The sequence below is a fragment of the Canis lupus genome, chromosome 16 (genome assembly GCF_048164855.1).
Source record: "Canis lupus baileyi chromosome 16, mCanLup2.hap1, whole genome shotgun sequence".
NCBI lineage: Eukaryota > Metazoa > Chordata > Mammalia > Carnivora > Canidae > Canis > Canis lupus.
Window position 1 is genome coordinate 13,543,973 of NC_132853.1, and position 14,526 is coordinate 13,558,498.

At 49.9% G+C, this 14,526-nt stretch overlaps 1 protein-coding gene across 3 annotated transcripts in view; it reads left to right on the forward strand.

The window, feature by feature from the left end:
- Nucleotides 1-14,526, forward strand: part of ITGAE (integrin subunit alpha E) — a 67,409-nt gene that overhangs the window by 25,496 nt on the left and 27,387 nt on the right. For all 3 annotated transcript variants that reach the window (XM_072778949.1, XM_072778948.1, XM_072778947.1), the window contains exons 3-18: nucleotides 1,101-1,192; nucleotides 2,696-2,763; nucleotides 3,133-3,250; nucleotides 3,449-3,589; nucleotides 3,994-4,115; nucleotides 4,753-4,904; nucleotides 6,279-6,432; nucleotides 7,008-7,158; nucleotides 7,644-7,711; nucleotides 8,605-8,740; nucleotides 9,289-9,431; nucleotides 9,784-9,924; nucleotides 10,550-10,774; nucleotides 11,785-11,915; nucleotides 13,250-13,380; nucleotides 14,354-14,520. In XM_072778949.1, coding sequence (XP_072635050.1) covers nucleotides 1,101-1,192; nucleotides 2,696-2,763; nucleotides 3,133-3,250; nucleotides 3,449-3,589; nucleotides 3,994-4,115; nucleotides 4,753-4,904; nucleotides 6,279-6,432; nucleotides 7,008-7,158; nucleotides 7,644-7,711; nucleotides 8,605-8,740; nucleotides 9,289-9,431; nucleotides 9,784-9,924; nucleotides 10,550-10,774; nucleotides 11,785-11,915; nucleotides 13,250-13,380; nucleotides 14,354-14,520 — 2,140 coding nt within the window. The remainder of the gene's footprint in view (nucleotides 1-1,100; nucleotides 1,193-2,695; nucleotides 2,764-3,132; nucleotides 3,251-3,448; nucleotides 3,590-3,993; nucleotides 4,116-4,752; nucleotides 4,905-6,278; nucleotides 6,433-7,007; nucleotides 7,159-7,643; nucleotides 7,712-8,604; nucleotides 8,741-9,288; nucleotides 9,432-9,783; nucleotides 9,925-10,549; nucleotides 10,775-11,784; nucleotides 11,916-13,249; nucleotides 13,381-14,353; nucleotides 14,521-14,526) is intronic.

The window sequence follows — 14,526 nt, forward strand, 5'->3', positions numbered from 1 at the left end:
CTAGAGGCTTTCTTAATGTGGCTGAGGCTTAATGAGGCTTGTGAGTGTCACTCTTCAAATCTCCATTTCTCTCTCTTTCTCTCTCTTTCTTTCTTTTTTTTATTTTTTTATTTATTTATTTTCTTTCTTTTTTTCTTTTCTTTTCTTTTCTCTTCTTTTCTTTTCTTTCTATTTAAAGATTTATTTATTTACTCATGAGAGACAGAGAGAGAGAGATAGAGAGGCAGAGACACAGGCAGAGGGAGAAGCAGGCTCCATACAGGGAGCCCAATTTGGGACTCGATCCAGGGACTCCAGGATCATGCCCTGGGCCAAAGGCAGGCGCTAAACCACTGAGCCACCCAGGGATCCCTTTTTTAACCCAGGTGTCCCTCAAATCTCCATTTCTGACTGGCCCATAGGATAGGAGCATCAACATGATTTCTTCAGGAAGTACTATCACTAAGGCTAGGTGGGGTAGTTCCCCTGGCAGCCACTAGGAAGCCAGCACTGCCCACAACAGATCCAGCTGTCCTGCTGATGGCTTTCTGGTACCTATGCCCCTTGCCCCAAAGAGCAGAGAGTCTTTATTTACCATCAGTTCCACCCCCATTTCTATCAGGGTGGGTGAGCAGTCAGAGAGCAGACACATTTAACTGTTTCTCAACTGGAGCTGTATAAAGGTAAATGCTGAGCAAATGCCTTCCTCATAATACAGAGTCTGCCGGGGTGCCTGGGTGGCTCAGTCGGTTAAGCATCTGCCTTTGGCTCAGGTCATGACCTCGGAGTCCTGGGATGGAGCCCCATATCCAGCCCGCTTCCAGCCCCACAATGAGCCAAGCATGGACCTTCCTGCTCAGCAGGGAATCTGCTTCTCCTTTTCCTCTGCCCCTTCCCCACCCTCTGCTCGTGCTCTCTCTCTCTCACTCTCTCTCAAATAAATAAAATCTTAAAAAAACAAAAACAAAACAAAAAACCAGAGTCTGCCTGCCTACCCCAGGTCTAGACCTCCTGCATTAGTTTTCCAGATAGGGAGCCTGTAAGCCTGGGGTCTAGAGCAGGCAGAAAGGAGAAGGGAATCACTGGCCAGCTCAACTTTGCTGTCTACCTTCCCAACTCAGGCTCCTGGTCACCAGCCCTCAAACCAAGGGGAAAGCAGGTGTCCTGCATCGTTGTTCCCTCCTCCAGGATAAGTTACATTGCAAACCAGTAGGTAAGTCTACCTCAGCTCCAGGGAATGCTCCCAGGAACTCCTTCCAAGGAATCTCACTTATCTGGCCCAAGCCATCTGAACCTACTCTGGTCCCTCCACCCTAGATTCCACCACCATCCACAGCAGGCCTTCTATCCTGATGCTCAGTCCTGTCCCATCCCATCCCAACCCAACCCTAATCCCCAGCCCACCTTTCCATATCCAGTCCTAACAAAAATGATACTTAAGATTTATTGAGTGCTCACCATGTGCCTGGCACTCTGGTAAGTACTTTGTTCACTTTTAATCCTCAAAATCATGCCATTTTATAAAAGAGGAAGCTATAGTTCAGAGAAGTGCTTTGATTGCCAATATAGCCAGGGTCACGCGTCTAGAATTGGCAGCACTACAGCTGGCAAACCCAGCTCTATCTGATTCTAAAACCTACCCTGGGGATCTCTGGGTGGCGCAGTGGTTTGGTGCCTGCCTTTGGCCCAGGGCGCGATTCTGGAGACCCGGGATTGAATCCCACATTGGGCTCCCGGTGCATCGAGCCTGCTTCTCCCTCTGCCTGTGTCTCTGCCTCTCTCTCTCTCTCTCTCTCTCTCTCTGTGTGTGTGTGACTATCATAAATAAATAAATTAATTAAAAAAAATAAAATAAAACCTACCCTGTCCCAACTCATCACACCCCAATAGAATTCAACCCTACTCCTTCCAGCCTATGGCCATCCTAGCATCTAGCATGAGAACTGGCATATATGAGACACTCAATAAATGCTGTTTGAATGAATAAATGAACAAATGAGTGGACCTCATTTACTCATTAACCAACTCTACCCATCCCACCCAATCCAACTCAAGGCCTGCATTTGCTAATTAACCCTTGACTGTGTGTGTTAGAGTCCTTGTCTCTGTGAGAGACACAATGTTGAACAATCTCAGTCTCTGCTTCAGAAATTGAATGTAGGCTGGCAGGGAAACTGGGTGATCCTGTGGATCAAAAATGAATCTCCTGAGACCCATGGTGTAGAGGGAAAGGAGCAAGCTACACTTTCACCCTGGGGTCTTGGGGGCCAGTAAGATTTTCCAGAGACAGAACTTTGAGAATGGAAAGTTCATCAATCCATATAGCCAGTCCTTTAGCATCTTGCACACCTCCCTGGTGCTGCACACACCCACCAGCTAGTGCTTCTCTACCCTCCTGCCCCTCCAGACTGGGAGCCCCTATAAGAAAATGTCTTAGTTACTTCTAGATCCCTATCACCAACTGGCATAAGAGCAGACATCACAGGGCATTTGTTGGAATGAGTCAGTGAATAAATCTGAGGAATAGGCACTTTACCCTGAGCATGTCCAGGCCTGTGCTTGAAGGCCCAAGCTTTCAGCTAGCCTCTAGAGGCTGTTCTGAGTGGCCAACAGTTCTTTATGGGGCCCTGACCAAGGTGGCCCTGTGACATCTGATCTTGGCTGTAGGGTTGCCCCCCAGCATCCCTCCCTTCTTACCTGGCCTTAACTGTTTCAGAGACTGTCCCCATCCCAATGGGGAGGCACCGGGGAGTGACAGTTGTTCAGAACCACGGCAGTGTTTTGGTGAGTGTGCATAAGGTGGGACAATGGAGGGGTTCTAGTGAGGATGGCACTAACCCTGTGGTTGATAGTTGACCAGTGTTGATACAAGTCTGACTGGCATATTCTCAGGGCAGAGCCCAGCTATCTCCCCTGTACCAGCCCCAGAGCTGACCAAGGCTCTGACCTGGGTACTCCATGTGATGCAGCATACTGACCCAGGTGCTTAACCTTAAACTTTGACCCCAGCATGACCCTACACCTGCTATTCCTACATCCTCTGCCTGGTTGATGCCCTTGATTCTGGCATAGGAGTGATGGTGTGGCTGTGTTTAGGGGGCTGTGCTGGAGGTGACCTAGGCTTTCCTCTCCCTTTCTCTCCTTCTCCCCTAGATCTGCATTCAAGTGCTGGCCCCACAGCCCCACAGCCTCATTTCGGAACTCACAGGGACCTGCAGCCTACTATCCAACAACTTCCAAAACCACACCCAGGTCCACTTCTCCAACCTTGGTAAGGGTTGGACATCCTGAAAAGATTTCCTTGGGTCTCTAAGAAGACTCATGGGAGATGTAGAGGGACACAGAGGCCTGGAGAGGGCAAGGCAAGCCTAGGTCCCTGTGAAGGGAATCGGGCAGAGCTAAGTGTGGGTCTACTGGGAGGTGAACAAGGGGGCTGACTCTTGAGTTCTTCCACGTGTGTCTTTTAAAGAAAATCTGGATCCCAATGCACATGTGGATGGCAGAGACTGCTACAGAAACAAGAAAGGCAGCATAGAGAAGACAGCCAGGTGGCGTCGGGCTCTGAAGACAAAGGAGGAAGTGGAGGAGGAGGAGGAGGAAGAGACTGCTGGTAAGAAGAGGCAGATCTGGGTTGCTACCAGAGGCTGTCAGAGCTGACCCTTAGGCTGGCGACCTCCAGGAGTGAGGTGTGCCAGGTCTGGAAGATGGGGAATAGTGGCTGGATTCTATAGACCTAGCCAGTCCCAGCTCTGCCCCCCTCCATGTTATAGATGGGTAAACTGAGGCCTAAAGAGCAGGAACAATGGGAGTGACTCACTCAGCAAGTCAGAGTCTGAGCAGGCTCTGGCTCTCTTTGCCTCTGAGACAAAAGCTTCACTCTTGGGAACTTTACCAACATCCTCCCTGAACTGAGCTCTTAGGGCTTGAATGGGGTGTGTGCCCTGGAAGGCAGTAGATGCTGCCCTCACTGCTGCCTCAAATTCCATGTTCACTCCTGACCTGCTCTCTATCTAGGCCCAGGCACTGAGATTGCCATCATCCTAGATGGCTCAGGAAGCATTGATCCCCCAGACTTCCAGAGAGCCAAAGACTTCATCTCCAACATGATGAGGAACTTCTATGAGAAGTGCTTTGAGGTGGGCTTCCCTAAGAGGTAGAATCACACAGTCTATCAATTCTCTATTGCTATGAATAAACCACATCAAAACAACAACCATTATTTGCTCACAGTTCTGTGGATCAGCTATTTGGGCTGGGCTTAGCTGGGTGGTTCTTCTGTTGGTCTTGCCTGGAGTTACTCTTGTAGCAGCAGACACCCTATTGCTTGATGGGATGACCTAAGATGGCCTTGTCTGGGCCATGTGCCTCTAGCAGGCCAGCCCAACTTTTTCATGGCTGCAATGTTCCAAGAGGGCAAGACCTTGTGCATGCATGTACTTTTCAAGGTTCTGATTGTATCACATTTCCCAATGTCCCATTGGCCAAAGCTAATCACATCACCAATCCCATAGTAAATGGGTGGGAGGGGGACTACACAGACACATGGTTTTAGGGAGAATTCTATGATTCACTGGGAAACATTAAGATCATAGCTTCCTCCATCCCTACTTGCTTAGAGATTTCCCTCTGCCTTAGCATCTCCTCCTGCCTGGAGTCAAGGAGAAATGAATAGATTCTTTCACTCTTTCCAGGGAAAGCCATCTAAGGGGTTGGGGATGCTTTGGGCATGGCAACTCTGCCAACTTCCTCCCCACCTTGGCTCTTCTCCTCCAGTGTAGCTTTGCCCTAGTGCAATACGGGGAAGTGATCCAGACTGAGTTTGATCTTCGGGACAGCCAGGATGTGATGACCTCCCTCGCAAAAGTCCAGAACATCACTCAAGTTGGGAATGTCACCAAGACCGCTTCTGCTATGCAGCATGTCCTGTAAGTATGAGGGTAGTGGGAATTACCTGAGCACCTACTACATGCCAGCTCATGGCCTTGCCCAGAGATTCTGAGGCATCATGCCCAGAGAGGTGGCTAGACAGAGCTATGAAGAAGAGAGGATGAGGTTCTAGCAAGGGAATGCAAGGTCTTTCAGTCTGGCCCTGGCTGATGAATGACATCCCAAGACATCCTCCAAAAATTCTTCTAAAGATTCCTGTTGTGAGCAGCAGTAGAACACAGTGCTTACAGGTATGGGCTTTGTGGCCAGGCTGCCTGGGTTCAATCTCAGCTCCAATTTGTACTTGGGAGACCTTGAGTGAGTTGCCTGCCTATCTGTGCTTCAGTTGCCTCACTTTTTTTTTTTTTTTAAGATTTTATTTATTTATTCACAAGAGAAACAGAGAGAGACACAGGCAGAGACACATGCAGAGGGAGAAGCAGGCTCCATGCAGGGAGCCTGATGTGGGACTCGATCCAGGGTCTCTAGGATCAGGCCCTGGGCTGAAGGCAGCGCTAAACCGCTGAGCCACCGGGGCTGCCCACTTTTTTTTTTTTTTTTTTTTTACTTTGAAAGAAAGAGCTCACATATGGGAGCAGGGGTGGGGGTGTGGAGGAGGGGCAGAGGGAGAGGATGAAAGAGAATCTTAAGAAGGCTCCATGCCCAAGTGGAGCTAGATCTCACAACCCTAAGATCATGACCTGAGCTGAAACAATTGACTGAACCACCCAGGTGCCCCAGATGCCTCACTTTTAAAATGAGAATAATAGGGGCACGTGAGTGGCTCAGTTGATTGAGCAACTGACTTGTAGTCCTGAGATTGAGTCCTGTGTCAAGCTCTGTTCTCAGTATGGAGTCTGCTTCAGGTTCTCTCTCCCTCTGCCTCTACCCCTGAGTACACATGTTCTCCCTCCCTCCCTCCCTCCCTCCCTCTCTCCCTCTCTCTCTCTCTCTCTCAAAAAATAAATAATAAGTAAATAAAATAAAATGAGAATAATAATAGTATTGGTCTTATAGGATTTTTGTGAGGATTAAATGGGTTAAAATATGTACAACGCTTACAACAGTACTTGGCATATAAGTAGTATGTAGATATTAGCCACGTTACTAATTTCATTATTCACACGAGTAGACTGAAGTGCTGTCTAGAACCTTTCTATAGGAGGAGGTGAGGGGCAGGGTGTGTCACAGCCTCCCCTCCACCTGAGCCTGCTATATGCCAAAGGGGTCATCACCACCTCTCTTTGGGTTTTTTTCCCCATTTGGAGGAAGATCAGTGAATAAAACAGATCATATTCTGGGGAATAAAATTTCCCCAGAGCTCAGTATCCCCTTGGCAGAGTTCTCCTCTTCATTTACTGTTCCCTACTTAGAGACAACATCTTCACGCCAAACCACGGCTCCAGAAAAAATGCATCCAAGGTCATGGTGGTACTCACCGATGGTGACATATTTGGAGACCCACTCAACCTCACAACTGTCATCAATTCTCCAAAGATGCAAGGTGTTGAGCGCTTTGCCATTGGGGTAAGAGGCAGGTGTGGGGGACACCTCCTGACTTTGGGCCGTCTGGGCTGGGAAGGGCCAGGGTTCCTCATAGAGGCTTCTATAAACAGCTTACCGAAGCTTTGCTCTATTCACAGACACTCACCAACTACTCCCAGTCCCTACGTCCTGCACTTCCCCCACCCCATACTGGGTCTTCACACAGAGGGCTTGTTACCCAATGGTGGTCACAGCTCACTTGCCCAGCAGTGATGGGGAGGAAGAGCAGTGGACACTCAGGAATCCCAAAGGAAGGACCCTGGAGGAGATGGTGCTGAGCTGAGTCTTGGAGGACAAATAGGGGTAGCTGGCCTAGAGTGCAGGGGAAGTGGGAAGGGCTCTGCAGGCAAAAGGCACAGCATGTGAGAATGAGCCTAGTGAGAGAAGGAAGGAGTGTGTGCAGGAGAACAGGGAGCAGGGAATGAAGGCAGATGGTAAAGGGCCCTGAAGGCCAGCATAGGGGTTCAGCCCTCTCCCTGGGCCTTGAGAGCTCTTGGGGCCTGGGTTCCAGTCAGATTTCGTGGTCCTGACCCACTGACCGAGGGCCCCTGTTGCAGGTGGGAAATGCATTTGAAAAAAATAAGACCTACCATGAACTGAAGCTCATCGCCTCAGACCCCGATGACAGATACGCCTTCAAAGTGACCAACTACACAGCATTGGATGGATTGCTGAGCAAATTGCAGCAGACTATCATTCAAATGGAAGGTGGGGGCTCCAGGGGCAGTCCCCTCAGCATCTGGGAGGAGGCCAGGCTCTGTACTCCTGCCTCACTCCTGTCCTATCCCCATATGGCTCTCTGGGCAACTCCCACCACTTCTCTGAGCCTCAGCTATTCCATCTCTAAAAAGGCAACAGTATTCTCAGCCCCCTTACTTCCCCAGAATTCCCTGAAGCTGTGATGAGAAGTTCCTTCTGGTTCTGGAGATAGAAGGATGACTGGGGCATGGATCCTACTCTCAGAAGCTCACAGAAGAGGAAACTGGGGCCCAGAAAGAGGGAGTAAGCTGCCCAAGCTTACTCTGCCAGTAGCTACTAAAGCAGAACCAGGTTTCCATCTCAGCCTGGTGTATGCCCCATTATTCTGAATATCATTCACTCTGAGTGTGAGGTCAAACCAGGCCCTTACCTGACTTATTTTCTCCCTTCATCTCAGCCCACAGCAGTGTCTCACTGGGCTTCTTGGCTTCTAGGCACAGTTGGAGAGGCCCTCCATTACCAGCTGGCACAGGTCGGGTTCAGTGCCCAGATCCTGGATAAGGTATGTGGACAGCTTAGCACCAGGCAGGCTTGCCATAGGGGAGGGGCCCTGGTGACAACCAGGGACTCAGGGATCTCTGGCTTGCATTATAGGGCTCTGCCCTCCTATAATGATGCCTCTGGATGATCCCCTTTAGGAGAAAGGAAAACACTTGTACTTGCTTGCCCTAATCTGGACCTTTGAGGTAGATGAAGGAATGGCCATATTTATTACAGGAGTCATTTTGTTCTGTGCTCAAGGATTGAACAGTTCCCCTTTAACATGTCCTGCTAACACAGGCTTTGGCTTGGGTCACTTGCCTACCAAGTTTTGTATTTTTCCTCACTAGAGGGAAAAGATACAGGCATGGTACGAACACCAGCCTTGCATGGAGGAGGAATTATGATTAGCAAATTACTCCTTGTGTGCTAGGCATGGGCCCAGCAACCTGTACAGGAGATGAGCTCTGTCTTGTTCAATCATACTTTGTTTTAATGCTCACCATCTGGGACCTAGGTCAGATTTCTGTCCTGGGGGTGACTGGCACTGGAGGGACAGTTGTCCTTTTTTTTTATTTTAAAGATTTTATGTATTTATTCATGAGAAACACAGAGAGGCAGAGACATAGGCAGAGGGAGAAGCAGAGTCTCTGCAGGGAGCCTGATGCAGGACTTGATCCCAGGACCCTGGAATCACGACCTGTGCTGAAGGCAGACACTCAACCACTGAGCCATCCAGGTGCCCCCGGACAGTTGTCCAGATAGGGTCATGGGTACAAGGCAGGAACTGAGTATTTGCCATTTTACCTTCCTCCTGCATTTCTAGCCCTGCCTCCGCCTCTGCCTCCCAACCCCCCCACCCAGCTGGCCCCAGTCCCTCCCTCTCAGGTGGCCTCCAACCCTTATTCCCTGTAGGGACAGGTGCTGCTCGGTGCCGTTGGGGCCTTTAACTGGTCAGGGGGCGCACTGCTCTACGACATGCACAGCCACCAGGGTTGCTTCCTGAACCAGACTGCAGCGGATGCCAAGACTGCACAGTACAGCTATCTAGGTGAGGGCAGGGCACTGAGGCTGGGCATCAGGCTATATTAGGCTTCCTACTTAGGGCAAGCTCTGGTCGGTCACAAGGACTGAGAGATAGGCCTTGGTTAGGGACCCTGAGGCTGAGAATTAGGACCTTCTGGATGAGGACAGGGCTTTCTCAGTACTGAAGCTCAGGTGGCCTTGGGCGGCTACCTAAGGAGGCAGGGCCTCACCATTAATAGTGGTGGTGAGTGACACTTCACCCTTCTCCTTGGTCCTCATAGACAGTATGTGTGATGAACGTGGGGGGTAAATGTGTGTGAAGAAGTGCATTTTGAATGAAGCTGTATATATGAGAGTGTGCACATCACTTCTGTGTGGTGAGGCATATGTATATGACCAGCCATAGGGGGTAAGTGGGAGCACTCTGATCAAAAGGATGAGAAAGACAGTTTCTCCAGATCTGCCCCCCTGCCCAGGCTACATTGAAGGACTGGCTGGGAAAGTGGGGGTTGGGGGGTCAAAGGAGTGGCCCAATGGGAGGTCACAGCCACAACCACCACCACCCCCTCCCAGGTTATGCAGTGGCCCTGCTGCACAAGACCTGTGGCCTCTCCTATGTGGCTGGGGCACCACGGTACAAGCATCGGGGGGCCGTGTTTGAGCTCCAGAAGGAGAGCAGAGAGACCAACTTTGTGCCAGTGCTGGAAGGAGAGCAGGTACCTGCTGGAGAGGGACACCCTCATTATTATAGATGGAGGGTCTGGAGGCCCTGGAGGGGATGGGACAGGCTCCAAGGCACACTGTGTCATCAGCTCAACCTAGACAGAACTCAGGCAAAATGCAGTGCTCTGTATGTCTGATTGTCAACTGGCTTCCCCCATTGTGGGGGATATGGCTGCTCATCCATAGAAGAAGCTCATCCAGGCTTCTTTATTACTCTGGTGAACAAATTGATCTGGAATTACCTAAATGATCCAGGAAGAGCAGGAGCAGGATCTAGCCTTGCTAAAGGGTATCAGAGGAAGCCTCCCCAGCACCCTTGTGAGCTGAGTTCCTTCTGGGCCATAGATGGGATCCTACTTTGGCTCTGAGCTGTGCCCTGTGGACGTTGACATGGATGGGACCACAGACTTCTTGCTGGTGGCTGCTCCATTTTACCACGTTCACGGAGAGGAAGGCAGAGTCTATGTGTACCATCTGAATGAGCAGGTGGGAGTCTTCGTCTTTGCAAGCTTGCCGAGGTTGTGGCTGCTCAGCCTGGTGCAGAGCTGTTGGAGGTGGGGAGGGCCCTGACCCTGCCTTGCATGGAAGGACAGAGATGGGGTGGTGGTCAAGTTGGGCATCATCACCATTCCTCCCATACCTCACTTTCTCACTTTCCCCACCCCATCATTTCATGTTGATAACGTCTCAGATAGCGGCACAGTTCACAAAGCATGTTTGTCTATGATCCCACTTGTTTCTCACAGTAACTGTGTCACTCCCATTTTACAGATGAGGAAGCTGAGGCTCGATGATATTGAGAACTTGCTCAAGTTTACATAGCAAGTGTGTGGTAGAGCCAAGGCTAGAACCCAGGCCTCCCAGCTGCCAGTCCAGTACCCCTAGCTGTGGGAACAGAGAGGGCGGGCTCTGGGTCCTGACTACAAGGCAGGAAGATCCCAGCTTTACCATGCAATCACTATGTAACGTTGGGGAGGTCCGTTGCCTTTTCTGAGCCTCAGCCTCCCTGCTAGAGAATCAGAAACAAGTCCAATGAGCATGCCTCCTGGTGTAGCATGGGTACATACCCTGCCTCCTCTCTTGAGGACTGAGCTGCCTCTTTGCTTTACAGAACGGTTCCTTCTCCTTGGCATGCACACTGAATGGGCACCCTGGATTCACTAATGCCCGATTTGGCTTTGCTGTGGCAACAGTGGGGGATATCAGTCAGGATAAGCTCACAGATGTGGCCATTGGGGCCCCCATGGAGGGTTTTGGGGCAGATGACGACACCAGCTTTGGCAGTGTGTACATCTACAATGGACGTCAGGATGGCCTTTCTACCAGTCCCTCTCAGGTAACCTGCAGGGCTCTCTTCAGCCACTGCCTGGGATTCTGACCTCTCCTACAAGTGATGGCCTGAGCCCCAAGTCAGCTCCAGTTCTAAGTGTCAGGCAGGTCCCAAGGGGTCAGGAATGCCCAGTGCAGGACAGAAGTCACCTGGAGGTTACAGGCCAGGGCCTCACCCCAGACACTTCCAGCGGGGTAAGAAGTTGTGGCAACATCTTCTCACCTGTATTTCCCTTTTTTGGCATTCCGGACCATGGACCTGCCTTAGATTCTCCTTCCTCTCCTTCTGACCTTCTCTGGCTCCTTCCCCAACCCAACCCCTCCATGCCTTAACTCTCATCTTCCAGGACTCTATTGCCAGCCTCTCATGTTACGTATTTTATGAGCACTTTTATCCACCTCAGACCACAGTTTCTCTCCTAACTTCAGTCCTATATGTCCAGCTGCCTCCTGAGCACTTTACTGGATGGGCCCCCAGGCATCTCAGTCTCATGCTACCTAACCCAAAGCATTCTCTTTCCCCAGACCTGCTCCTCCTCTGGGCCCCTTCCACTCATTAGCACGCTTGTCCTAATGATTCTCTCCCATATCCTGCCCCTGGCCTGGCTCCTGTTTCTCTCCATTCCCACCACTGCTGGCATGGCTTCTTCTACTCTCCACCTTCTACCCTGTGTCTGATTAGACAGGCCCATCTCACTGCCCAGCCCCTCACCAAGCCTCCTTGTACCCAATCCCCTGTTGTTCCCACTGTAGTGGCCCCCAGCTATGTCCTCCAATGGCCCTGCTATCCCCCCCACCCCTGCTTGCCTCACTGCCCCCATGTCAAGTCTCACCTGCCCTTTAGAGCTCCATTCAAATGCTACTTCCCTTGGGAAATCTCGCCTTCTCTTTTCTTTCCCCACTTGAGGGCTCCCTGGGGTGGGAACCCTCAATCATATTGATGATCATACTGATTTGAATAAAACCCAAAAGGACTCCCCTTTTCCTCCTCCATGCCTTGTGTTTCTTTCTCCACAGCGGATCAAAGCCTCAGCGGTGGCTTCAAGACTCCACTACTTTGGCACATCAGTGGCTGGTGGCTCAGATTTCACTGGTGACGGCCTTGTTGACATCACCGTGGGTGCTCTGGGCCGGGCAGCTGTGCTCCGGTAGGGGTTTGCCCTGCTATCTAGGGTCCTAAGTCCCAGCCTCACCTAGTTGCCCTGACTTCAATGACCCCTCATGAAGATACCAGGAATTGATGGGAGGGAGTAAATGTGGTTGTTAAGAGCAATGCATTCTGGAATCTGCCCATCCAGGTTGGAAACTCAGCTCTCAATGAACCATGTGCCCTTGGGCAGGTTATTGTATTCTGAGTCCCAATTTTGTCATCTGTAAATGGGAATAACAATAACATCTACCTTATAGAGTTATGAAGATTGAGAGAATCTTAGCAAAGTATTTGGTATGGTTTTTGATGATGATATGAATTTCAGAGTGTCTGTGCTCCATCACTAAGTGAATTATCAAACCCCATGGCTGTAATACTCTGGCAGAGCACTTATCTGCCCTGTGCCCTCCACAAAGTTCCAGACTTGGCTGTTGCTATCAGGCATCTCAAAGTTAACATGTCTAAAAATGGACCTCATATTCTCATTCACTCATTCTCCCAACCTGCCCTTCCCCGGGCTTTCCAGCTCAGTAAATAGTACCATTTGTTCAGGACAAAATCCCAGGAGTCATCCTTGGTTCTTCATTTCTTCTTCTGCTCCCCCATTAACAGGATTTTGTCAGCTCTGTCTCTAAAATACCCCCCACTACAAGATGCTGTCATCTCTCACTTGTACCACTGCTTGGCATTCTTCCCTCCTCCCACTCCCTGTGCCCCATTCTCCACACAGCTGCTAGAAGAATCCCTTTATTCTGTGCTTAAAACCCCTCAATGGCTCCCACTGTAAAGAACCCAAATTCTCTACAGTGGCCTACCCTCTCTGTGACCTGGCCCTGCCCATCCCTTCATCCTCATCTCCCATTACTACCCTCTGTCTCACTAACAGTGCTCCAGTCATGCTGACGTTTGTGTTCTTCAAACAAACCAAGCTCATTGCTGCCACCCCGTCCTTTGCACTAGCTGTGCTTTCCATTTGGAGTGAGGTTCCCTTCATCTTCACATAGCTAGCTCTTGTTAACAGATCTCAAATGTTATCAGTGAGGCCATCCTGATCACCCAACCTAAGTAGCCTCCAATCTCTATTACCTTATTCTATATTATTATCATAGCATTATCTGTACATAATATTTTCCTATTTCTTCTTATATGCTTCTTGTCTGTTTTCCCACTAGAGAAGCGACTTGTCTTTTCCCCTACTATATCCCAAAGATGCAGAACAGCATTTCATATACTGGAGATGTTCAATAAATATTCATTGGATGAATTAATAAGCTGAGCACTGAAGTCTGTCTTACGGTCACTTCTCATAGTTCTCTTTGCTGTCTTGTTTAGCTCAAGACCTGTGGTTTACCTGAACGTGTCCATGACTTTCACTCCCAAGGCACTACCCATTGGCTTCAACAGCAGTGTGAATGCAAGTTTGTGTTTTGAAATCAGCTCTAGGACCACAGCTACTGAGTCAGGTAACAGGCAGCCTAGCTCCCCACCACCTCCAGTGTCGTGATCATTCCATTTTGGCCTCAATAGGGACAGGGAAAGAGGACTGCAGTGGGAGGGGTACAAGGAGTGTTATGAAGTCCTGGCGCTTGAAATCCCTTTATTAGAGCTTAGTTCCTTTGACATTAGGTTCTCTTTAGTGGGAAGTACCCCAGGAAAGGTGACCTACTGTTAAAGCCATATTACGAAGGGATTCATCTGACCCCTGCTGGGAAGAGGGGATTTGGATCCCTTCATCAAGGTTGTTGGATTGAGTTTCTTTTTTTTTTTTTTTTTTTTTTTTAATTATTTATGATAGGCACACAGTGAGAGAGAGAGAGAGAGAGAGAGAGAGAGAGAGGCAGGGACACAGGCAGAGGGAGAAGCAGGCTCCATGCACCGGGAGCCTGACGTGGGATTTGATCCTGGGTCTCCAGGATCGAGCCCTGGGCCAAAGGCAGGCGCCAAACCGCTGCGCCACCCAGGGATCCCGAGTTTCTGAAAGAACACAGAAAAAAGCAGCCATGTCTGCATCTCCCATCTTGTCTATTCTATACAGTAAGGGAGTTGGCCCAGGTAATTTGTAAGGTGCATCCAGTTCTGCTATCTCAGGTTTTACTCTATGGTTTCTCTCTCCATTTTCTGAATTATTCTTCCTCCTCATTTTTTCCCCTTCAATAGAAGCCTCTTCTCTGAGCCCTGCTTCCCTTGGGAAGACTGACAGCTCTGGGAATGTGCTGCTTTGGGTTTGGGGCTGGGTCACTGAGCAACTCTAACTGGGTGCCAGAAGACCATGAGAAAAATACTTCTGAAATGAAGAGACTCAGAAATCCAGCACAAGGAACTGGGTGGGGACACCATTCAGGAGGGGCTCATAAGGAACTGCAGGCAGGTGAGGGGCCCTCTGTCTAGGGCTTACCCACCCTAGCCTCATCAGGAAGGTCTGATCTTCATTCCTAGGCTCCATAAAGATGTTTCTGAACTTCACCGTGGATGTGGATGTGGTGAAGCAGAGGAAAAGGCTGCAGTATTCAGACAAGAGAATTTGTCAGAGCTACCTTAGAGAGTGGAATGACAGCGTGCCCTGTCTTTGTGAGCCCCTTCTGCTCATTCCCACAGAGGGAGAGGTAAGT